This window comes from Cherax quadricarinatus, chromosome 14 (genome assembly GCF_038502225.1).
Source record: "Cherax quadricarinatus isolate ZL_2023a chromosome 14, ASM3850222v1, whole genome shotgun sequence".
NCBI lineage: Eukaryota > Metazoa > Arthropoda > Malacostraca > Decapoda > Parastacidae > Cherax > Cherax quadricarinatus.
This window is the reverse complement of record NC_091305.1, coordinates 25,696,217-25,722,587: the sequence shown is the minus strand read 5'-3', so window position 1 is coordinate 25,722,587 and position 26,371 is coordinate 25,696,217. Positions and strand designations below refer to the sequence as shown.

Sequence of the window (26,371 nt, the reverse complement as noted above, 5' to 3'; positions counted from 1 at the left end):
AGAAGAGGCACATGTATACAGCAACGGGTTTTATAGAAACATTTCGATTCTAGATAAAACTCTACATAAAGCCAAGAAGTTCAAAACCGTCGGAAAGAAAAGATAAGTGGTACAGTGTTTACTCGTGAAGGAAGAAGAGGCACATGAATACAGCAACGGGTTTTATAGTGAAAACATTTCGTTATTTATAGAGCCTTATCAATTCAATTTAACTGATAAAACTCTACATAAAGCGTAACGTTACAATAAAATCTTGCTCCTCACTTGCGTTTTTGTTTATTACTGCCGGCAGTAAGCCTTGTATCGAGGGTTGAGTCATTCTAACTTTGTCAATAATTCCCAGACCAGCGCTGGCAATTGAAAGGTTCTCCATCATTCCTTCCTTCCACACGTGCACTGCAAAATGTGATCAGACGGAGCTACACAAGATTCGCTCAATACAGCTTTGCCTGAAAATGAAGAAACCTAATTAAGCTTCCAAGGATGTCAGCAGTCGCCAGACTTAGCTGATGCAGCCTCAGGATCAACCAAATCTTAGCAGTCGTCGCCAGAGAGTCATTTGATGCCATAATACGAATCAATCACCATGATGTGCAACAATTGTTGATCAACCAGTGACTACAACACACGCATGCATACACAATGAAGAGGAGACGGCTGTAACGCACAGTTCAATGTGGATAATACAACTAAGCAGAGCAAGCCTTTATAAAGGCGTGATCTGTTCTGAGTCTGCATGTTCCACATTTGTCTGCACTCAGCATTCCAAGCACAGTTTATGATCCACAACTTGTGACGTTCGTTCATCTCCTCCACCCAAGACCAACAACACAGGGAAGAAACGAAGCACTCAGAGCAGTCCTTCAGAAGAATGGAGTAAAGGAGAATGGAAGGAATTACGCTCTTTTCTATCTCTTATCTATTTTTATATAATCAAAATAATGATCTCTGGCGGATATCACCTCAGTGCGTGTTTAAATCAACTTTTTTTTTTTTACTATTTCTCAATTTGGTCACTGTCGAATTTTGTAATCGCAGAAGTGAAATTAAAAAAAACATAAATAAATATAAATGATTGTATGCTTAATGTTACCGTAGGTGTCATGTGAAGCAACGCTCCATGCACGAAGTAACCAGGATTGTTTTAAGGGGTGAGCACTGTCAAGTCACTGGATTAAAATAAAAAAAAATTAAAAAATATATATAAAACTTAGAATTTGGACACAGTGAGAAACATGGCTGCTGAACTAAAATAGTGTAACCAAACGTGAAAGTTCAATGATTTCATACAACTTGCCGAAGCTTAATACAACTTGCCGAAGCTTAATACAACTTGACGAAGCTTAATACAACTTGATGAAGCTTAATAAAACTTGATGAAGCTTCAAATTATAACTCTTTTTTGGTACAAAAAAAAAAATAGAATGAAATCATTATATCAATTATTTTTTTTAAAATATTGAACAAATAGCTTTCACCAAACGTTACATCCATTAAAACAAACCGGTAGAGCAAATCATGAACAACTAGGAACATAACAAAGCTATAAAAATATGAGATATATATATATATATATATATATATATATATATATATATATATATATATATATATATATATATATATATATATATATACATATATACATATATATATATATATACATATATATATACATTATATATATATATATATATATATATATATAAAATGAACAACAGGCGAGGAGAACCTGTCAGTAATATAAAACCCATAACAGAAAAATAAAATGAGCGAGCCATTAAGAGGAATTTACTTAATGCCATAATAATGAAAAAACTTTTTTTTTTGTATTAACTAAGGATATAGCGAAGCCTGGCCGGGGCGTTAGAATACTTACCGCGGAGAGTAGTAGCTCCAAAACTGACTAGAATATAGCATTATACAGACAGTGGGTAGTGGTTGGTTGGTTGGTTGGTGGTGGTGGTGGGCGTTGCAGATAGACGGTACAGTACGGTACATGGTCGGTACAGTACGGTACGGATAGCGCAACAGATGCAGAACGCGTACATCACACGGACAGGAAGACGCCACAGAGGACAGACATGGGGACACAGGGTCTTTAGAACGTGGCCACCCTCGTCTCCCCGGGCACGCCGTCTCACTTACTCCTTCTCCTCCTCCTACTCCTCCCCACCACCTGCACCCGCCTCCCCACCACCTGCACCTACCTACATGGCAGCGAGTGGAGGGGATGTGTGTGTGTGTGTGTGTGTGTGTGTGTGTGTGTGTGTGTGCACCGCCACCTGTTAACACATACAACCCCCTCCCCTCACCTGCATCCACCTTGATAGGTGGATATGTTAATGTGTAGCACCACCTCTTACCACCTACACCCCCCAACCTGCACCAACCTCTTCTCACCACCTACACAAACACCCCCCACCCCCACCTGCACCAATCTCTTTGGCTGGTAGTGGGTGGGTTGGGGGAAGTTGTGGGAAAAAGAGATGTATGTATAGTATACTGTAGAGTGCGTGTATGCGTGTGCGTGTGTGTGTATGCGCGCGCGCGTGTGTGTGTGTGTGTGTGTGTGTGTGTGTGTGTGTGTACTACCTGTCACGCCACCTACACACACCTACATAGCAGTGGATGTCCAGGTGAAGCTGTGATTATCACCTGTGAATAATGAAGAGTGGATGACAGGAGAAAAGGTAATAATGTGGATGTATACAAATACGATAAGAATGGCACTGCAATGAGAGGAAGAGGGACCAGGAAAAAAGCTTTTGCATGATAAGGGAAGAAAATAAGTAATGTATAGAATAACTCAAGAATGAGAAAAGAGAGAGAAAACTAAGGAGTTCTGGGATGTTTAGGGGGAAAAATAGAGAGATAAGAAGTAACAGGGGATGTCTGGGAGAAGAGAAGAACACATGGAGTGTTGGGATATGAGGAAAGAATGAGGGAGAAGTTGTGTGATGTCAGAGGGAAGAGTGAGAGGGGGGGGATAAAGATGTCTGGGGAACGAGAGGAAGAGAGATAAGAAGCATTAGAATATTAAGGTGATGAAAGGGAAAGGGAGTATTAACAGTGAGAGCAATAAGGTGAAACTGAAGAAAAATGGCGTAATGGCTTTCTTTCTAGAAATTCATTAGTAGCCACCTAACAGAGTCCGAAATTTTACACTTGGCATTTAGATGGAGGTTTATGGCAATTCCTGCTGATTATATTCGAACAATAAATTCTCGCTACCCTTAGAATGAAGCTAATTCTAACATTCACCACAGAAACTTCTATTGGAGCTAAAACGTTCTGTCACAAAAACTTTCTGAGTTAAACTTTGATTTTCATCACTATTCTAAATGCCATCTAACGCTTGCCTAGGACTTCAAAAGCGTTACTAACATTTCTTGCATTCACTTCTTTTACAACCCCCATCTATAAATATACAAAACAATCATGGTGACATCATACATCCCTGCCTAAGGCCTACTTTTACTGGAAAATAATCTCCTCTCTCCTGCATACCTTAACCTGTTTCACTATCCTCAAAACTCTTCACTCACCTCAAGAGATTTCTAATTTCTAACAGGAACGACAAATAGAAGTCATTATTATCTTGTCCTGTGTTTTTGTTCTCCATCCCTCGTATGCCACGTTACTGTCTCTAGTCATTAACTTCTAAAATTTAGCTGGGATAGCCTGTTAGAGCCCAGGTATTATCAGTTAGGAACCAAGACAGAAACTAGACTCAGAGTTTTATTCAGGATCCCAGAGCTCCCACGAGGATCTCAGAGCTTCAATGAGGATAACAGAGCTCCCATGAGAATCTCAGAGCTCCCGTGAGGGTCTCAGAGAATCCTTCATGGTCTCGAAGCATCCTAGAAGTCTCAACATCAGTATTACAACTCAGGTTCTCAAAGGCCTGTTATCCTGGGTGTGAAGTTCTCATGAACTTCCATCATGGTTTCCAGCGCTGCAAAATGTTTCTATAAATACCTGGTCCAGAAGGCACAAACATCGCTGAAAAAGGAGAGACGGAGATAGGAGGTGGGAGGATAGTCGACGGGGCGGAATGGGGAGAGGGGAAGGGAGTTAGGGGAGGAGGGGGAGGGGATTAATTAAGATTCGACATCCAAATTCCACCACCATCTTACACCATCACCACCACAGCTATCACCACACGCCACTATCACCACACACCCACTACCACCACAGCTACCACTACTACACGCCACCACCACCACATACCCATCACCACCATCAAACACCACCGCATCACCAAATACTATCACTATCCCTGCTACCACACACCGCACAAAAGATATCACTACCACAGTACACCATCACCACCAATACAGACGACAGCTACCACCAACACTGATTTCCACCACCAACACTGTCTTCCACCACCAACACTGTCCTCCACCACCAACACTGTCCTCCACCACCAACACTGTCCTCCACCACCAATACTCAACACAACAATAACATACCACACCACCACACCCTCTACTACACACTACCACCACTACAAGTCACCACCACACACCACCACCATATACCTTCAGCACCACACAACACACACAACCACACATCTCTAGTACATACCTTCGCAACCACCACACACTCACACCCCTCTTCACACACAACAACCACTACCACCACACACACACACACACACACCACCACCACCACCACCACCACCACCACATCATCACACCACCACACACACACAAACACACCACCACTACCACCACCACACACTACCACCACCACCATACCACCACACACACACACACTCTACCATCACAATACAGCACCACACACAACCACTACCACCACACCACACACACACACACACACACACACACACTCTACCATCACCATACAGCCCCACACACAACCAGCACCACACACCACCACCACATCACCACCGATACCACCACCACACCACATTACCACCACACACCATACCAACACCACGATACACCACAACACACCACACAACCACCACCATATACTACCACAACACACCACCACCACACACCACCACCACACACCACCACCACACCACCGCAACACACCACCACCACAACACACCACCACCACATATCACATACAACCACCACCACCACCACCACACCACCACAACACACAACCACACAACACCACCACCACTACACACCACCACCACGACCACCACATATTACACACCACCAAAACCGCCACACACTATACACCACCACCAGAACACACTACCACCACCACCACCACACATTACACACCACCACCACCACTACCACCACACATTACACACCACCACCACACACGACCACCACGCACCACCACCACCACCACCACACACCACTACACCACCGACACCTCCACTACGACACCAGCATACACCAAACACCACACACCACCACCACAACCACCACACACCACACCATCAAACATCATACACCACCACTACCACCACACACCACGATCACACATTACACTACCACACACCACCACCGCACCACCACCACATACCACATACCACCACCACACACCACCATACACCAAACACCACACATCACCACCACACACCACCACCACACACCGCCACACACCACCACCACACCACCACACACCACCCGCCCCACTACCTCCACACACCACCACCACACACCATCACCACATACCACAATAACAACACACCACGCCACCACACACCACCACAACACTACTATCACCACACACCACCACCACACAACCACACACAATCACCACCACCACCACACACCACAACACCACCACACACCACCACCACACCACACACCACCACCACACACCACCACCACATACCATCACCTATACCACACACCACCACACACCACTACCACCACACCACCACCAACACACACCACCACCACACTCCACTACCACCACACACCACCAGCACACCCCACCACCAACGCACACCACCACCACACCACCACACACCACCACCACACACCATCACCACACCACCACACACCATCACCACCACACATCACCACCACACATCGCCACACATCACCACCACACCCCCACCACACATCACCACTACACACCACCACCACACACCACCACCACACCACCACACACCACCACCATACATCACCACCACACACCGCCACACACCACCACCACACCACCACACACCACCCGCCCCACCACCTCCACAACATCACCACACACCACCACCACACACCACTACCACATACCACCATAACACACCACGCCACCACACACCACCACAACACTATCATCACCACACACCACCACACACCACCACCACACACCACCACCACATACCACCATAACAACACACCACGCCACCACCACACCGCCACACACCACCACCACACCACACACCACCACCACACACCGCCACCACACATCACCACCACACACCACCGCCACACACCGCCACACACCACCACCACACCACCACACACCACCCGCCCCACCTCCACAACACCACCACACACCACCACCACACACCACCATAACAACACACCACGTCACCACACACCACCACAACACTACCATCACCACATACCACCACATCACCACACACCACCACCACAACACTACCATCACCACACACCACCACCACACATCACCACCACACACCACCACACCACCACAACACTACCATCACCACACACCACCACCACACCACCACCACACATCACCACCACACACCACCACCACACCACCACAACACTACCATCACCACACACCACCACCACACCACCACACCACTACCATCACCACACACCACCACCACACCACCACACCACCACCACACCACCACACACCACCACAACACTACCATCACCACACACCACCACCACACCACCACAACACTACCATCACCACACACCACCACCACACCACCACACACCACCACCACACCACCACCACACCACCACCACACCACCACAACACTACCATCACCACACACCACCACCACACCACCACCACACCACCACAACACTACCATCACCACACACCACCACCACACCACCACACACCACCACCACACCACCACCACACCACCACAACACTACCATCACCACACACCACCACCACACCACCACAACACTACCATCACCACACACCACCACCACACCACCACAACACTACCATCACCACACACCACCACCACACCACCACCACACCACCACAACACTACCATCACCACACACCACCACCACACCACCACACACCACCACCACACCACCACAACACTACCATCACCACACACCACCACAACACTACCATCACCACACACCACCACCACACCACCACCACACCACCACAACACTACCATCACCACACACCACCACCACACCACCACAACACTACCATCACTACACACCACCACCACACCACCACAACACTACCATCACCACACACCACCACCACACCACCACAACACTACCATCACTACACACCACCACCACACCACCACAACACTACCATCACTACACACCACCACCACAACACTACCATCACTACACACCACCACCACACCACCACAACACTACCATCACCACACACCACCACCACACCACCACAACACTACCATCACTACACACCACCACCACACCACCACAACACTACCATCACTACACACCACCACCACACCACCACAACACTACCATCACTACACACCACCACCACACCACCACAACACTACCATCACCACACACCACCCCCACACCACCACACACCACCACCACACCACCACAACACTACCATCACTACACACCACCACCACACCACCACACACCACCACCACACCACCACAACACTACCATCACTACACACCACCACCACACCACCACAACACTACCATCACCACACACCACCACCACACCACCACACACCACCACCACACCACCACAACACTACCATCACTACACACCACCACCACACCACCACAACACTACCATCACCACACACCACCACCACACCACCACAACACTACCATCACTACACACCACCACCACACCACCACAACACTACCTTCACTACACACCACCACCACACCACCACAACACTACCATCACCACACACCACCACCACACCACCACAACACTACCATCACTACACACCACCACCACACCACCACACACCACCACCACACCACCACAACACTACCATCACTACACACCACCACCACACCACCACACACCACCACCACACCACCACAACACTACCATCACTACACACCACCACCACACCACCACACACCACCACCACACCACCACAACACTACCATCACTACACACCACCACCACACTACAACACACCACCACCACACGCCACCAACACCACACACCACCACCACCCATCACCACCACACACCACCACCACACCACCCCAACACTACCATCACCACACACTACCACCACACCACCACACACCACCACAACACTACCATCACCACACACCACCACCACACTACAACACACCACCACCACACCACCACACGCCACCACACCACCACACACCACCACCACACCACCACAACACTACCATCACCACACACCACCACCACACCACCACCACACCACCACAACACTACCATCACCACACACCACCACCACACCACCACACACCACCAACACCACACACAGACCATAACAAAGACATCAGAAAATCTAATATGCGAGAGAAAGAAAAAAGATAAAGAGAAAAACTACCTCTTTGATGTTAGGATATTGTCCTATTAAAAAATACATAAAAAGACAGCTACACCATAAATAAAAAACTAATAATCACTCGTTAAAAAAAAAAATCACGCCTTTTCCTCTGACTACCAATTTCCCAGAATGAAAATTAAATATAACTTAAATCTACAAGATATTTGAAAAAATGTATAAATGTATATATAACGCAATCTCTGACTCAAAAATCCACTTACCTCCCCCCCCCCCAAAAAAAAAAACAGGACCTAACTGTCATCAGATGTTAGTGGTAGGTAAGGTATTATCACACCAGCGTAACAGTGACGCAAGTTTCACGCACTGACGCAATTCTGTTTACTCACTGACGTGAACCAGACACATTCTTAGGCAGTGACAAAACTGGAGGTAAACAGTCGGCTGTTTATATGATTTATATTGTAAGTTTACCTATCTTAAATATAAATTTTGATGTGGTTTTGAATAATATTTATTTGGTTTAAATAACATGCTTAAGCGGCAACTTCTGTATAATAACCGGCAACTTCTGTACAATAACCGGCAACTTCTGTATAATAACCGGCAATTTTTGTACAATAACCGGCAACTTTTGTACAATAACCGGCAAGTTCTGTACAATAACCGGCAAGTTCTGTACAATAACCGGCAACTTCTGTACAATAACCGGCAACTTCTGTACAATAACCGGCAACTTCTGTACAATAACCGGCAACTTCTGTACAATAACCGGCAACTTCTGTACAATAACCGGCAACTTCTGTACAATAACCGGCAACTTTTGTACAATAACTGGCAACTTTTGTACAATAACCGGCAACTTCTGTACAATAACCGGCAACTTCTGTACAATAACCGGCAACTTCTGTACAATAACCGGCAACTTCTGTACAATAACTGGCAACTTTTGTACAATAACTGGCAACTTCTGTACAATAACCGGCAACTTCTGTACAATAACTGGCAACTTCTGTACAATATTACATCTTTTATCAACTTCGTACAAAATTATACTTTTCATTATCTGATGTATAATTAATTATACAACTTTTTGTATTTTGTAAACTTTTTCATCTATTATCAAACTTACTGTTATTCTTTTTATTATTACTGTTGTTAATGTCATCGCTTCGCTATTTTTTTTAACCAAGGAGGAAGCGATAAGCCCGTAGGGTTCGCGTAGTGTCTGGGAAACGGAAGGTTGTCAGCTTCGATTCAGGAAAGGGAAGACAAGTTCAGTTCCTTGGAACAAAAGCCCCCTCGCCGGCATCAAAGCGCTTCCGTAGAGGGGCCTTCGTTGCCTTTTTTGTTAATAAAATAATAATGATAATTATTATTATTATTATTATTATAATTATAGACTCTAATATTGCTAACATTTTTTCTCTATGATCACTTATTCTTGTTATTGTTGCCTTTTATTTTCATTTGTGTCAATTATGATAATCATCACTGCCATCATTACTCTAAGTTAGAATAATTATTATAAGCATTGTTATAACGATTATTATAAGCATTCCTGAGGACATCCACAAGAGACCCGACAACTCATAAATCATAGACTAAGACGCTTCTAAATTGTTATTAATAAAATATGGCAAAACATCTTCGGTTTCCTATTCATTTTTTCAGTCCGTGTCATCAAGAGTCCCTTACTTGTCCCTTCATATCTTCTGTGTCCCTATGTGTCCTATATATCCCACATCTTACATATGTCCCCTCACCTGTTTCCATCACGTCTGTGACCCTTCCAATGCTTTTACACCTAACCTATTTCCATCACGATTCCTGTTCCTCCTCCCGTGCTGGAGCGCCTCGTATAAGCCATACCTGAACTACCACATGAGGGTCATTTTAAGCCGGGTTCTGTGTCGTGCTACAGGATGAAAGGGTGAAGTGTGTGTTGAGGGGAGGAACCTATATTCTTCTATTGGGATGCGTCGGCAGTATCCTGCTAACCTCATGACGATTTCGTACACTGGGAAGAAAGCCTAACTATGTTATCCCTGTCACGTTCCACCACGAAGAATGAGTTACTAGAGAGCGCTGAGATGTGTCAACCTGAGCTGCCAGACTTTAAGACGACAATGAGGATGTCGTCAGGTAATCCACTAAGAGCTTATCATCTACGGGAGATTCAAAAAGTCTCGGTCCATTATAGCCTGAGTATCTATCACTTAGGACTACATTTAGAGAGGGTGCGGAAAGAGGGAGGGGGGAAATATACGTGCAAATGAGGAAGGGGAGGCACGTACATGCATATGGAAGAGGAGAGGAAAATTTGCAGGTAGTTTACCCTTAGTGGACAGTAACCTCCTATCTGTCCTCCAGAGTGAGAGACGCTTCTGGGATACACTGTTTACCCCCCTTCCCTCCTCCTCCTCCTCCTCCTCCTCTTTCTCCTTCGTTTCTCCTGAAGGGAAAGGAAAGCGGTAAGAGGAAGTGGTAGGATGGGGGAGGCAGCAGATGACTGATAAGGGTAAAAGTCTATCGCCTATAAGAGGTTCATTAAGACTGCACATGACCTACTCACTACCACTCAAAAACACATTAATTCTTAAAATGGGGATTAGAGTGTTCTCAGTGCATATACACTAGAGACATACGTCTCTCAGTGTGGAGACAGTGTTGAGTGCAGTAATACAGGGAGTAGACAGTAGAGGGATTGGTGGGGAAGAGTTAAGGTAGTGTGTGGTGAGGGCAGTAGTGGAGGTGGGGAGTGTGATGGGGCAGTAGTGGAGGTGGGGAGTGTGGTGGGGCAGTAGTGGAGGTGGGGAGTGTGGTGAGGCAGTAGCGGAGGTGGGGAGTGTGGTGGGGCAGTAGCGGAGGTGGGGAGTGTGGTGGGGCAGCAGCGGAGGGAGTGTGGTGAGACAGGTGCGGAGGTGAGGAGTGTGGAGGGGGCAGTAGTTGAGATGGGGAGTGTGGAGGGGGCAGAAGAGGAGGTGGAGAGTGTGGTGGGAGCAGTAGTGGTGCGGAGTGTGGTGGGGGCAGTAGTGGAGGTGGGGAGAGTGGTGGGGGCAGTAGCTGAGGTGGAGAGTGTGGTGGGGGAAGTAGTGGTGGTGGTGGGGGCAGTAGTTGAGGTGGAGAGTGTGGTGGGGGAAGTAGTGGTGGTGGTGGGGGAAGTAGTGGTGGTGGGGGAAGTAGTGGAGGTGGGGAGAGTGGTGGGGGCAGCAGTGGAGGTGGGGAGTGTGATGGGGGCAGTAGTTGAGGTGGAGAGTGTGGTGGGGGAAACAGTGGTGGTGGGGGAAGTAGTGGTGGTGGGGAAAGTAGTGGTGGGGGGGGAAGTAGTGGAGGTGGGGAGAGTGGTGGGGGAAATAGTGGAGGTGGGTAGTGTGATGGGAGTAGTGGAGGTGGAGAGTGTGGTGGGGGAAGTGGGGGAGGTGGGTAGTGTGGTGTGGGCAGTAGTGGAGGTGGAGAGTGTGGTAAGTGCAGTAGTGGAGGCGGAGAGTGTGGTGGGGGTGGTAGGAGAGGTGGAGAATATGCTAGGGAAAGCAGTGAAGGTGGGTAGTGTGGTGGGGGCAGTAGTGGAGGTGGAGAGTGTGGTGAGGGAAGTAGTGGAGGTGGGGAGTGTGGTGAGGGCAGGAGTGGAGGAGGGGAGTGTGGTGAGAGCAGTAGTGGAGGTGGGGAGTGTGGTGGAAGAAGTAGTGGACGTGGGGAGTGCTGTGGGGGGCAACAGTGAAGGTGGGGAGTGTGGTGGGGCAGTAGTGGAGGTGGAGAGTGGGGTGGGGGAAGCAGTGGAGGTGGGGCGTGTGGTGGGGGCAGGAGTGGAGGTGGGGAGTGTGGTGAGAGCAGTAGTGGAGGTGGGGAGTGTGGTGGGGGCAGTAGTTGAGGTGAAGAGTATGGTGGGGGCAGTAGTGGGGGTGGGGAGTGGGGTGGGGCAGAAGTGGAGGTGGGGAGTGTGGTGTGGGCAGTAGTGGAGGTGGGGAGTGTGGTGTGGGCAGTAGTGGAGGTGGGGAGTGCATTGTGGGCACTAGTGGTGGAGAGTGTGGTGGGGCCAGCAGTTAAGGTGGATAGTGTAGTGGGGCAAGCAGAGGAGGTATGTAGTGCGGTGGGGGCAGTAGTGCAGGTGGAGAGGGTGTTGGGGCAGTAGTGGTGGTGGGTAGAGTAGTGGGGGAAGTAGTGGAGGTGGGGTGTGTGGTGCGGGCAGTAGTGGAGGTGGGGAGTGTGGTGGTGGCAGTAGTGAAAGTGGAGAGTGTGGTGGGGAAGTAGTGGAGGTGGGAAGTGTGGTGGGGGAAGTAGTGGAGGTGGGTAGTGTGGTGGGGGAAGTAGTGGAGGTGAGTAGTGTGGAGGGGGCAGTAGTGGAAGTGGAGAGTGTGGTGGGGGAAGTAGTAGAGGTGGGTAGTGTGGTGGGGGCAGTAGTGGAGGTTAGGAGTGTAGTGAGGGCAGTATGGGAGGAGGGGAAGTGTGATAGGGGCAGTAGTCGAGGTGGAGAGTGTGGTGGGGTAAGAGGAGGAGGTGGGTAGTATGGTGGGGGAAGTAATGGAGGTGGGTAGTGTGGTGAGTGAAGCAATGGAGAAGGGAAGTGTGGTGGGGAAGTAATGGAGGTGGGGAGTTCGGTGGGGGCAGTAGTAGAGTCGGAGAGTGTGGTGGGGGAAGTAGTGGAGATGGGGAGTTCGGTGGGGGCAGTAGTAGAGACGGTGTGTGTGGTGGGGGAAGGTTAGGCGTGTTGTGGGGGCAGTAGTGGAGGTGAGGGAGTGTAATGGGGCAGTAGTGGAGGTGGGGGAGTGTGGCGGGGCAGTAGTGGCGGTGGGTAGTGTGGTTGGGAAGTAGTGGAGGTTAGGAGTGTTGCGGGGGCAATAGTGGAGGTGAGGGAGTGTGGTGGGGCAGTAGTGGAGGTGGAGAGCATGGTGGGGCAGTAGTGAAGGTGGGGAGTTCGGTGGGGGCAGTAGTAGAGACGGTGTGTGTGGTGGGGGAAGGTTAGGCGTGTTGTGGGGGCAGTAGTGGAGGTGAGGGAGTGTGGTGGGGCAGCAGTCGAGGTGGGTAGCGTGGTGGGGGAAGTAGTGGAGGCTAGGAGTGTTGTGGGGGTAGTAGTGGAGGTGAGGGAGTGTTATGGGGCAGTAGTGGAGGTGGGGGAGAGTGGTGGGGCAGTAGTGGCGGTGGGTAGTGTGGTTGGGGAAGTAGTGGAGGTTAGGAGTGTTGCGGGGGCAGTAGTGGAGGTGAGGGAGTGTGGTGGGGCAGTAGTGGAGGTGGGTAGTGTGGTTGGGGAAGTAGTGGAGGTTAGGAGTGTTGCGGGGGCAGTAGTGGAGGTGAGGGCGTGGGGTGGGGCAGTAATGGAGGTGGGTCGTGTGGTTGGGGAAGTAGTGGAGGTTAGGAGTGTTGTGGGGACAGTAGTGGAGGTGAGGGAGTGCCATGGGGCAGTAGTGGAGGTGGGGGAGTGTGGTGGGGCAGTAGTTGCGGTGGGGAGTGTGGTGGGGGCAGAAGTGGAGGTGAGGGAGTGTGGTGCGGCAGTAATGGAGGTGGGTAGTGTGGTGGGGGAAGTAGTGGAGGTTAGGAGTGTTGTGGGGGCAGTAGTGGAGGTGAGGGAGTGTGGTGGGGCAGTAGTGGAAGTGGGGGAGTGTGGTGGGGGAGTGTGGTGGGGCAGTAGTGGCGGTGGGTAGTGTGGTGGGGGCAGTAGTGGAGGTGAGGGAGTGTGGTGGGGCAGTAGTGGAGGTGAAGAGTGTGATGGGGCAGAAGTAGTGTGTGGGGGGCAGTAGTGGACGTTGGGAGTGCGGTGGGGGCAGTAGTGGAGGTGGGGAGTGTGGTGGGGCAGTAGTGGAGGTGTGGAGTGTGGTGGGGGCAGTAGTGGAGGTGGGGAGTGTGTTGGGGCAGTAGTGGAGGTGGGGAGTGTGGTGGGGCAGTAGTGGAGGTGAAGAGTGTGATGGGGCAGTAGTGGAGGTGGGGAGTGTGGTGGGGGCAGTTGTGGAGGTGGGGAGTGTGGTGGGGCAGTAGTGGAGGTGGGGAGTGTGGTGGGGGCAGCAGTGGAGGTGGGGAGTGTGGTGGGGGCAGTAGTGGACGTGGGGAGTTTGGTGAAGGTGGGGAGTGTGGTGGGGGAAGTAGTGGAGGTGGTGAGTGTGTTGGGGCAGTAACGGAGGTAGGGAGTGTGGTGGGGCAGCAGTGGAGGTGGGGGAGTGTGGTGGGGCAGTAGTGGAGGTGAAGAGTGTGATGGGGGCAGTAGTAGTGTGTGGTGGGGCAGTAGTGGACGTTGGGAGTGCGGTGGGGGCAGTAGTGGAGGTGGGGAGTGTGGTGGGGCAGTAGTGGAGGTGGGGAGTGTGGTGGGGGCAGTAGTGGAGGTGGGGAGTGTGTTGGGGCAGTAGTGGATTTGGGGAGTGTGGTGGGGCAGTAGTGGAGGTGGGGAGTGTGGTGGGGCAGTAGTGGAGGTGGGGAGTGTGGTGGGGCAGTAGTGGAGGTGGGGAGTGTGGTGGGGGCAGTAGTAGTGGGGAGGTGGGGGGCAGTAGTGGAGGTGGGGGTGTGGTGGGGGCAGCAGTGGAGGTGGGGAGTGTGGTGGGTGCAGTAGTGGAGGTTTGGGGAGTGTGGTGGGGGAAGTAGGGAGGTGGTGAGTGTGTTGGGGCAGTAGTAGGGAGGTGGGGAGTGTGGGGAGTGTGGGGGGCAGTAGTGGAGGTGGGGAGTGTGGTGGGGGCAGTAGTGAGGTGGGTGGAGTGTGGTGGGGGAAGTAGGGGGTGGGGAGTGTGTTGGGGCAGTAGTGGGGAGTGTGGTGGGGTCAGTAGTGGAGGTGGGGAGTGTTGGGGGCAGTAGTGGAGGTGAGGAGTGTGGTGGGGCAGTAGTGGTGGGGGTACGGTTGGGGCAGTAGTGGTGGGGAGTGTGGTGAGTAGAGGAGATGGGGAGTGTGGTGGGGCAGTAGTGGAGGAGGGGAGTATGGGGGGGCACTAGTAGGTGGGGAGTGTGGTGGGGGCAGTAGTGGATGTAAGGAGTGTGGTGGGGCAGGTGGAGTGGTGGGGGCAGTAGGATGGTGGGGAGAGTGGTGGGGGCAGTAGTGGAGGTGGGGAGTGTGGGGGGGCAGTAGTGGAGGTGGGCAGTAGTGTGGGGAGTGTGGGGGGGCAGTAGTGGAGGTGGGGGGCAGTGGGGAGGTGGGGAGTGGTGGGGGAAGTAGTGGAGGTGAGGAGTGTGGAGGGGGCAGTAGTGGTGGTGGGGAGTGTGGTCGGGGCAGTAGTGGAGGTGGGGAGTGTGGTGGGGGAAGTAGTGGAGGTGGGGAGGGTGGTGGGGGCAGTAGTGGAGGTGGGGAGTGTGGTGGGCGCAGTAGTGGAGGTGGGGAGTGTGGTGGGGGAAGTAGTGGAGGTGGGGAGTGTGGAGGGGGCAGTAGTGGAAGTGGGGAGTGTGGTGGGGGAAGTAGTAGAGGTGGGGTAGTGTGGTGGGGGCAGTAGTGGAGGTGGGGAGTGTAGTGAGGGCAGTATGGGAGGAGGGGAAGTGTGATAGGGGCAGTAGTGGAGGTGGGGAGTGTGGTGGGGTAAGAGGAGGAGGTGGGTAGTATGGTGGGGGAAGTAATGGAGGTGGGTAGTGTGGTGAGTGAAGCAATGGAGAAGGGAAGTGTGGTGGGGAAGTAATGGTGGTGGGGAGTTCGGTGGGGGCAGTAGTAGAGTCGGAGAGTGTGGTGGGGGAAGTGGTGGAGATGAGGAGTTCGGTGAGGGCAGTAGTAGAGTCGGAGAGTGTGGTGGGGGAAGTAGTGGATGTGTGGAGTAGTGGAGGTGGGGAGTGTGGTGGGGGCAGTAGTGAGTGTGGTGGGGAAGTGGAGTGGGGAGTGTGGAGTAGTGGATGGGGAGTGGGTGGGGGCAGTAGTGAAGGTGGGGAGTGTCGGTGGGGGCAGTAGTGGAGACGGGGTGTGTGGTGGGGGTAAGGTTAGGCGTGTTGTGGGGGCAGTAGTGGAGGTGGGGAGTGTTATGGGGCAGTAGTGGAGGTGGGGGAGTGTGGTGGGGGAGGTGGTGAGTGTGGTTGGGGCAGTAGTGGCGGTGGGTAGTGTGGTTGGGAAGTAGTGGAGGTTAGGAGTGTTGCGGGGGCAATAGTGGAGGTGAGGGAGTGTGGTGGGGCAGTAGTGGAGGTGGGTAGTGTGGTTGGGGAAGTAGTGGAGGTTAGGAGTGTTGTGGGGACAGTAGTGGAGGTGAGGGAGTGTCATGGGGCAGTAGTGGAGGTGGGGGAGTGTGGTGGGGCAGTAGTGGCGGTGGGTAGTGTGGTGGGGGCAGTAGTGGAGGTGAGGGAGTGTGGTGCGGCAGTAATGGAGGTGGGTAGTGTGGTGGGGGAAGTAGTGGAGGTTAGGAGTGTTGTGGGGGCAGTAGTGGAGGTGAGGGAGTGTGGTGGGGCAGTAGTGGAAGTGGGGGAGTGTGGTGGGGCAGTAGTGGAGGTGGGGAGTGTGGTGGGGGCAGTAGTGGAGGTGGGGAGTGTGGTGGGGCAGTAGTGGAGGTGAAGAGTGTGATGGGGCAGTAGTGGAGGTGGGGAGTGTGGTGGGGCAGTAGTGGAGGTGGGGAGTGTGGTGGGGGCAGTAGTGGAGGTGGGGAGTGTGGTGGGGAAGTAGTGGAGGTGGAGAGTGTGTTGGGGCAGTTTTGGAGGTGGGGAGTGTGGTGGGGCAGTAGTGGAGGTGGGGAGTGTGGTGGGGGCAGTAGTGGAGGTGGGGAGTGTGGTGGGGCAGGAGTGGAGGGGGGACGTGTGGTGGGGGCAGTAGTGGAGGTGGGGAGTGTGGTGGGGGCAGTAGTGGACGTGGGGAGTGTGGTGAAGGTGGGGAGTGTGGTGGGGGAAGTAGTGGAGGTGGGGAGTGTGTTGGGGCAGTAACGGAGGTAGGGAGTGTGGTGGGGCAGTAGTGGAGGTGGGGGTGGGGGGGGGGCAGTAGTGGAGGTGGGGAGTGTGGTGGGGGCAGTGTGGTGGGGCAGTAGTGGAGGTGAAGAGTGTGATGGGGGCAGAAGTAGTGTGTGGTGGGGCAGTAGTGGACGTTGGGAGTGCTGTGCGGGCAGTAGTGGAGGTGGGGAGTGTGGTGGGGCAGTAGTGGAGGTGGGGAGTGTGGTGGGGGTAGTAGTGGAGGTGGGGAGTGTGTGGGGCCGTAGTGGATTTGGGGAGTGTGGTGGGGCAGTAGTGGAGGTGGGGAGTGTGGTGGGGCAGTAGTGGAGGTGGGGAGTGTGGTGGGGGAATAGTGGAGGTGGGGAGTGTGGTGGGGGCAGGAGTGGAGGTGGGGAGTGTGGTGGGGCAGTAGTGGAGGTGGGGAGTGTGGTGGGGGCAGCAGTGGAGGTGGGGAGTGTGGTGGGTGCAGTAGTGGACGTGGGGAGTTTGGTGAAGGTGGGGAGTGTGGTGGGGGAAGTAGTGGAGGTGGTGAGTGTGTTGGGGCAGTAACGGAGGTAGGGAGTGTGGTGGGGCAGTAGTGGAGGTGGGGCAGTAGTGGAGGTGGGGAGTGTGGTGGGGGCAGTAGTGGACGTGGGGAGTGTGGTGGAGGTGGGGAGTTTGGTGGGGGAAGTAGTGGAGGTGGGGAGTGTGTTGGGGCAGTAATGGAGGTGGGGAGTGTGCTGGGGTCAGTAGTGGAGGTGGGGAGTGTGGTGGGGGCAGTAGTGGAGGTGAGGAGTGTGGTGGGGCAGTAGTAAAGGTGGGGAGTGCGGTTGGGGCAGTAGTTTAGGTGGGGAGTGTGGTGGGGGCAGTAGAGGAGATGGGGAGTGTGGTGGGGCAGTAGTGGAGGAGGGGAGTATGGTGGGGGCACTAGTGGAGGTGGGGAGTGTGGTGGGGGCAGTAGTGGATGTGAGGAGTGTGGTGGGGCAGTAGTGGATGTGGGGAATGTGGTGGGGGCAGTAGTGATGGTAGGGAGAGTGGGGTGGGGGCAGTAGTGGTGGTGGGGAGTGTGGTGGGGGCAGTAGTGGTGGTGGGGAGTGTTTTCAGGGCAGTAGTGGAGGTGGGGAGTGTGGTGGGGGCAGTAATGGAGGTGGGGAGCGTGGTGGGGGCAGTAGGGGAGGTGGGGAGTGTGGTGGGGGCAGTAGTGGAGGTGAGGAGTGTGTTGGGGGCAGTAGTGGAGGTGGGGAGTGTGGTCGGGGCAGTAGTGGAGGTGGGGAGTGTGGTGGGGGATGTAGGGGAGGTGGGGAGTGTGGTGGGGGTGTGGTGGGGGCAGTAGTGGAGGTGGGGAGTGTGGTGGGGGCAGTAGTGGAGGTGGGGAGTGTGGTGGGGGCAGTAGTGGAGGTGGGGAGTGTGGTGGGGGCAGTAGTGGAGGTGGGGAGTGTGGTGGGGGCAGTAGTGGAGGTGGGGAGTGTGGTGGGGGCAGTAGTGGAGGTGGGGAGTGTGGTGGGGGCAGTAGTGGAGGTGGGGAGTGTGGTGGGGGCAATAGTAGGGGCTGAGACACCTAACTAATAAACATGAAAAGCTTATAATTTCTTTTTATTTCTGTAACACTGTGGTGGTGGTAGTAGTAGTGGTCAGGTACTGGTGAGGGTGGTAGTAGTGGTCAGGTACTGGTGAGGGTGGTAGTAGTGGTCGGGTTGTGGTGGGAGTAGTAGTCAGGTGGTGTGGTAGTAGTGATCAGATGGTGGTGGTAGTAGTGGTCAAGTTGTGGTAGTAGTGGTCAAGTGGCGGTAGTAGTGGTCAGGTGGTGGTAGTAGTAGTGGTCAAGTGGTGGTAGTAGTGGTCAGGTGGTGGTAGTAGTGGTCAAGTGGTGGTAGTAGTGGTCAGGTGGTGGTAGTAGTGGTCAGGTGGTGGTGATGGTGGTAGTAGTAGTGGTCAAGTGGTGGTGGTAGTAGTAGTAGTGGTGGTCAAGTGGTGGAGGTAGTAGAAGTGATCAAGTGGTGGTGGTAGTAATGGTCAAGTGGTGGTGGCAGTAGTGGTCAAGTGGTATTGGCAGTAGAAGTAGTCAAGTGGTGGTGGTAGTAGTGGCCAAGTGGTGTTGGTGTTGGTAGTAGTGGTCATGTGGTGGTGGTGGTAGTAGTGGTGGTCTAGTGGTGGTGGTGGTGGTAGTAGTGGTCAAGTGGTGGTGGTGGTGGTAGTAGTGGTCAAGTGGTGGTGGTGGTGGTATCAGTGGTCAAGTGGTGGTAGTAGTAGTGGTCAAGTGGTGGTGGTGGTTGTAGTGGTCAAGTGGTGGTGGTGGTGGTATCAGTGGTCAAGTGGTGGTGGTAGTAGTGGTCAAGTGGTGGTGGTGGTAGTAGTGGTCAAGTAGTGGTGGCGATAGAAGTGGTCAAGTGGTGGTGGCGATAGTAGTGGTCAAGTGGTGGTGGTGGTAGTAGTGGTCAAGTGGTGGTGGTGGTAGTAGTGGTGGTGGTAGTAGTGGTCAAGTGGTGGTGGTGGTAGTAGTGGTCAAGTGTTGGTGGTGGTAGTAGTGGTCAAGTGGTGGTGGTGGTAGTAGTGGTCAAGTGGTTGTGGTAGTAGCGATCAACTGGTGGTGGTGGTAGTAGTGGTCAAGTGGTGGTGGTAGTAGTGGTCAAGTAGTGGTGGTAGTAGTGGTCAAGTAGTGGTGGTAGTAGTGTTCAAGTGGTGGTAGTAGTAGTGGTTCTGGTGGTAGCAGTGGTCAAGTGGTGGTGGTGGTAGTAGTGGTCAAGTGGTGGTGGTGGTAGTAGTGGTCAAGTGGTGGTGGTAGTAGTGATCAAGTGGTGGTGGTGGTAGTAGTGGTCAAGTGGTGGTGGTGGTGGTAGTAGTGGTCAAGTGGTGGTGGTAGTAGTGGTCAAGTGGTGGTGGTAGTAGTGGTCAAGTGGTGGTGGTAGTAGTGATCAAGTGGTGGTGGTGGTAGTAGTGGTCAGTTGGTGGTGGTAGTAGTGGTCAAGTGGTGGTAGTGGTCAAGTGGTGGTAGTGGTCAAGTGGTGGTTGGAGTAGATAAACATATTGGTAACAATACATCGTGATTCTTTACATAGGGCACCAGAGCATTGGTACCGATGGTGGTGGCGGTGGTGGTTTTGGTTGGTGGCAATGGTAGTTGGTTAGGTGGCTTGTGGCGGTGGCTGCATGGGTGGTGGTAGTGGTAGTAGCAGTCGTAAAAGTAGCAGTAGTAATAATGGTTAGGTCGTGGTGGTGGAGGCTATGGTTCGGTGGTGGTGGTGGAGGCTATGGCTCGGTGATGGTGGTGGAGGCTATGGTTCGGTGATGGTGGTGGAGGCTATGGTTCGGTGGTGGTGGTGGAGGCTATGGTTCGGTGATGGTGACCGTGGTAATAAAACGACAGTGGTGTGATTCTTGTGAAGAATTAAAAATAGTAGTTGTGGTGATGGTGTCATTATAGTGGTTAGGTGGAAGTGTAAGTGGTGATTCAGGTGCGATAATGGTTATGGTGGTTGGTGGTGGTGGTGTTGTAGCAAGGATAGTGGTAGTGATGGTGGAGTGGTGGTAATGGTGGAGTGGTGGTAATGGTGGAGTGGTGGTTATGGAGGTGATGGTGGTGGAGTGGTAGTGGAGTGATGGTGATGTTGGAGTGGTCGTGGTGGTGGTAATGGTGGTGGTGGAGTGGTAATGGTGGTGGAGTGGTAATGGTGGTGGTGGAGTGGTAATGGTGGTGATGGTGGTGGCGGTGGTGGTGACAGCAATAAGAAGAGACGGCGGCTTCGGGAAGACACAAATGGTCTACAATACAAGTGGAGGCCAGAGCCATACACTAGAACACGGACGAGCTCACCACTAACATCTCACACTTGTCTGGCAACACTTAGGAAGTTGGGGGGTTAGAGCTGGGGGAAGAGGTCGGGGGTCGCAGTCCTGGCCGGACCCCCCGACCCCCTCCCCTCTCAGTCACACCCCCATCAACACCTACAAAGTCCGGAGTCCCATATCAACTTACTGGACTCTAGCCTTAGGAGGTGTCGAGGAGGGGGAACAATTTTTGGGCTGGCAACATTTGCAACGCCGCGAGTTGCAAACACATAATCGCGTTAATGTGGTTAAAAGTCGCTCTACTGAATTAGATGTTGAGTTAGACCTGGGCAGCTGACCTGGGCAGCAGACCTGGGCAGCAGACCTGGGCAGCAGACCTACACTCACAGATTGACAACCACGGGATAGTTCTCCCTTTATACCTCTCACATGATGGAGGCTTGACACTGTTGGGAGCTGTAGTGAGGCTACTTTGGCGTCAGTATGTATCCATGACTCTACAAGGACTCACACTGTCCTCTACAGGATCTACACACAAACATTACAAGAATAGTACAAGTAGGATTTAGTGAAGGCTTAACACACACCAGTGTGGTCTACAAGGTCTGCTCTGAAGGCTCCAATCAGCTGCAGTTAAGTCATTAGTGAGTGACCAAAACACACACACACACACCCACACACCCACACACACACACACACACACACACACACACACACACACACACACACACACACACACACACACATTAGCACAACGGCTGCCCTGCTAGTGGCAGTATTCTAAGTTAATGATTCTACTTCAAGAAGCTACCGAGTAATTAAACATTGAGCGTAACATCCAAATATATGACATACACACAAGGCTACTCTAGTGTCAGACAGCAGGCACAACCCGCAGCTCTTCCCACTGCTGCTCCTGGCTTTCACCAGCTCTCCTCTCACAGAGCACAGTCTCAGGGAAGGGGATGGATGGGGGGACAAAATATGTACACATACATTTTCTAGCCCATAATGAACGTGTGTCATTACTACCATCTTGTAATGTAGGGGAGGCAGGAGGTGAATGATGCTGGTGGACGCAGATGTTGGTTTCATCATGAGAGCTGCAGGTGTTGTGACCATGAATGTTGTAAGTGTTTTGATCATGAGAGTTGCAGAGTTGCAGATGCAGAGAGGAAGTTTATTGAGAGGCTTCGCCTGTAGACAGCCTTCTTCACTCAACAGAGTTGTAGCCATTGTGACCATCAAAGTATCAGGTGTTCCGAAGATGATACTAAAGGGTATAGGGAACATTAAAGTTGCAAGTCTCATGAACACGAAAGTCGCAGATATAATCGCGAATAAATGCAACTGTTAAAATCGTGAGAGTTAACAGGCAAGTGGTGCTGCTCCGGTTAATGTGTTACTGCCAACTCCTTGATACGTCTTAAACGGTATAGAACAGAAACAGTTTTAATTAACGTTCAAGCTAAAACTCTGAGAAATATATGATTTAATTGCGTCTCAAAAAAAAAAAAAAAAAAAAAAAAAGTTGGGGGAAGAAGAGTAAAATTAGATTTTGCATTAAATTGTGCAATGGTAATACTAAAGCAAATTAATCTGGAGTCTTCTTTAAGACACATTTAACAACTCTGAACGTCTGTCTTACTGAAAATAAATCTAACTTTCATGTCTTTATGTGTAACTATATAATTGTAAGTTTAGTTGAGATCTGTGAGAGCATCATGTGGGTGATGCTGCGTTTATGATCTGTGGGCGTAGCATCAAGTAAGTGTTGATCTGTGGGCAACACATTGTCGGTGATGCTGGAGTGATCATCTGTAGATCTGCATGGAGCATCATGCAGGGAATGTGTCGAGAGCATGCTGCTAGGGTGATTTGTGGATAATACCATGTGGGTGATACTAATGATCGTAGAGTATAGTTATGTAAATGAATCTGGGGTAATGATGTGTTGGGAACACTATATGGATGATGCTGGGATGATGTGTGACGAACATCAAGTGGGTGATGTTCGGGTGAGGATATGTGAGTTTGCAATCGTGTCATTACGATTTCGTGAGCCATGTGAGGAGCATTATACGAGTGACGCTGAGCTCATGATCCACAGGGAGCATCAAGTTTGTAATAACCAGTGTTGGGGGGGGGGAAGAGGAAGTATCAAGTGGGTGATGACCTATAGGGAATATCGTCTTACTCACATATTCATCATTTCTAAACTATTTAAGCGCAGGTACCGTTGGTGACATGAGGGTGCGTGAGAGGTCTGTGTTTCTAGTATATGCCTCGACATTACAATAGAGGTTTGACAGAGATCCTTACACCTAGGATGGACACTTATCATTCAGAGGTTTCAGTATAACACTGCAGACACTTCAGTGTAACACTGCAGACACGTCGGAGCGCCCACCCCTGGCGACCACCACAACACAACTTTCAACCAGATAGCGGTTGTGTTAAGGAAAATTAAGGCTAATGTTTCCCAGAAAACATTGATACCTATATGAATGATTTTTTAAACTGTAATATTATGGAGAGTGAGCAGGTGAACCTCGGGGTGGGCGTCGTGACGTCATACATTGGTTACCATGACAATAGACACTGTGATCACCACATGAACAACTGCTGTTCATTATATCATTAATATGACTCTTGAAAAAAAAAACTTTATCTGAAAGAAAATAGTGACATGGCTTTAACTGTCCAAAGACGCCCGAGAAGCGACCATACGTACACTGATCGTAAGGGCGGCTTTGGAGGTACCACGATCTGGAGGGATAAGGCTGAATGACCGCTGAACAAAAGGGAACCACAAAATTTATTTTTTTATATATATTTTTTTATTCAAATCATTCAGGGGGGGGGGAAATTGAGGGATATTTTATACTGCACAATTTAGTTCAAAGGGAGACTGGGAAAATAATCACTACATAACGAAAGGATTAGTATTTGAAATTAAAAGAACGAAAGAAAGAAATACCCCTCCAGAGGTTGGTCACAATAAGAAGAAAAATGAGGAGGTAGGAGGAGGGAGGAGGAGGAGGAGGATGAGGAGGAGGAGGAGGAGGAGGGAGAAGGAGAAGGAGGAGGAGGAGGAGGAGGGAGAAGGAGGAAGGGAGATGTTTTTTAGTCCAGGAAATACTGAGTGAGGATGTTGTCTGGGCTCTCCTGGGGATGGGGGGTGAGAAGATGAGAGGGAGTGGGGAGAGAGGTAAGATGAGGGTAAAGGGGAGGGGAGAGGGGAAACAAGAACGATGAAAGGCAGACAAGAGAGTGAGAGAGAAGGACGATGTAATGGAGAACAGGAAAAAGAAGACACGAGATGTGGGTGGGTGAGATGTTGGAAGGTAAACTGCAAAAGTGAAATGCAGAGGAATGCAAGAAGAACAATGAATGAGGGAGAGGTGAGGCTCGTGTGGTTGTGCGCAGACTCAAGTACTGATGATACCAGTCAAGGAGCCTCAGACAAGACATCATCAGGTCTTAAGTGGTCAAACGTGACGTTATAAGCAGTCAAACAATGATGTCAGAAGAAAACAATGACGTCAGAAGGGATCGAATAATGATGTCAGAAGATGTCAAACAATGATGTCAGAAGAAAACAATGACGTCAGAAGGGATCGAATAATGTCAGATGTCAAACAATGATGTCAGAAGAGGTCGAATAATGATACCAAAAGAGGGCAAACGATGATGTCGGAATGCCAAATATCAGAAGTCAAACAATGAAGTCAAAAGAGAACAATGATGTCAGAAGAGGTCGAATAATGATGTCAGAAGAGGTCAAACAATGATATCAGAAGATGTCAAACAATGAAGTCAGAAGAGAACAAAGTCACGTCAGAAGAGGTCAAACAATCATGTCAAAAGAGGGCACATTATGACTTCAGAAATTCAGTGTCGGCAGAAGTAGTCATAAATGACGTCAAAAGTTATATAACGAGGTAAAAAAAAAAAGTTCACTGGTGTTAGAAGAGGTCGAGTTATAACATCAGAAGAGATCAACAGCAACTTCAGAAGTGGTCACAAATGAAGTCAGATAAGGTTAAGGTTGTTGCCAGTGAGCAGGAGGACTAATTCACACAGTCGGTGCATTCAAATGGTCGTGTTAGTTGGCACCCCTGATCTCGTTGCACTAAAGAGCCGGTAATAACATGTCCCTCTTCTGAGTGCCTAGTGAGTGCTAACTAACGTTTGGCATCCTCTATCAGTTGCACTTAGGAGCAGGCACCTTAGCTGCCACTCATTCCTCTACTGCTCTCAGTAGCAGAAGTGCCAGTTAACATCCTCTCTGTCTCTCCCCACTCGTAAGCGGTTCTCAAGGAATGATATAAAAAATTCATTGTTCCAAACCGAAATTTTATATATATATATATATATATATATATATATATATATATATATATATATATATATATATATATATATATAATGTCGTGCCGAATAGGTAAAACTTGAGATTTGGGCTTAAATAGCAATGCTCTTCTTGCCGAATATGGCATGCGAAAATTTGTGTATGCAATAACTTCGCAAAAATCATTCTGAACCTAACAAAAAAAAATATATTTCAAAGTGTTTGTCTTTATTAAATTATTGTAAACTTATCTAATATATATTTAGTTGGATTAGGCTAAATTAAAATGCGCTTGTTATAGTAAGGTTAGGTAAGTTTCCTAAGATTCTTCTGGTACAAAATCATTAATTTTTATATTAACATAAATGAAAAAAAATTTATTTTTAAATGTATAAGAGAAAATTTTAGAAAGGACTTAATTTTAAATGAGTTCTTCCTAATTGACGAGTTTTACCTATTCGGAGCGATATATATATATATATATATATATATATATATATATATATATATATATATATATATATATATATATATATATATATATATATATATATATATAACTTTGAAGAACCAGAGGGAACGTACACTCCATTATCAGGAGAGGGAGGAATGTGGAAGTCAGGAACTGGAATACACATGCACTTCATGATCAAGGGAGAGAGGAATGGGTGGAGAAATATAATTTCTTAAAAAGAGAGTTATTTTCCCCTTAAAACTGTTACAAACTAACATCGCTACAAAAACTCAAGTGTGATCTCTCTGGTCC

At 50.2% G+C, this 26,371-nt stretch overlaps 1 protein-coding gene across 6 annotated transcripts in view; it reads right to left on the bottom strand.

The window, feature by feature from the left end:
• Ten-a (tenascin accessory) overlaps nt 1-26,371 on the bottom strand; it is a 1,550,399-nt gene that overhangs the window by 235,026 nt on the left and 1,289,002 nt on the right. For 5 of the 6 annotated variants that reach the window (XM_070084924.1, XM_070084928.1, XM_070084925.1 and 2 more), the window contains one exon: nt 1,880-1,906. The exons of the other annotated variant lie outside the window; for it this stretch is intronic. In XM_070084924.1, coding sequence (XP_069941025.1) covers nt 1,880-1,906 — 27 coding nt within the window. The remainder of the gene's footprint in view (nt 1-1,879; nt 1,907-26,371) is intronic. 6 annotated transcript variants of the gene reach the window in all.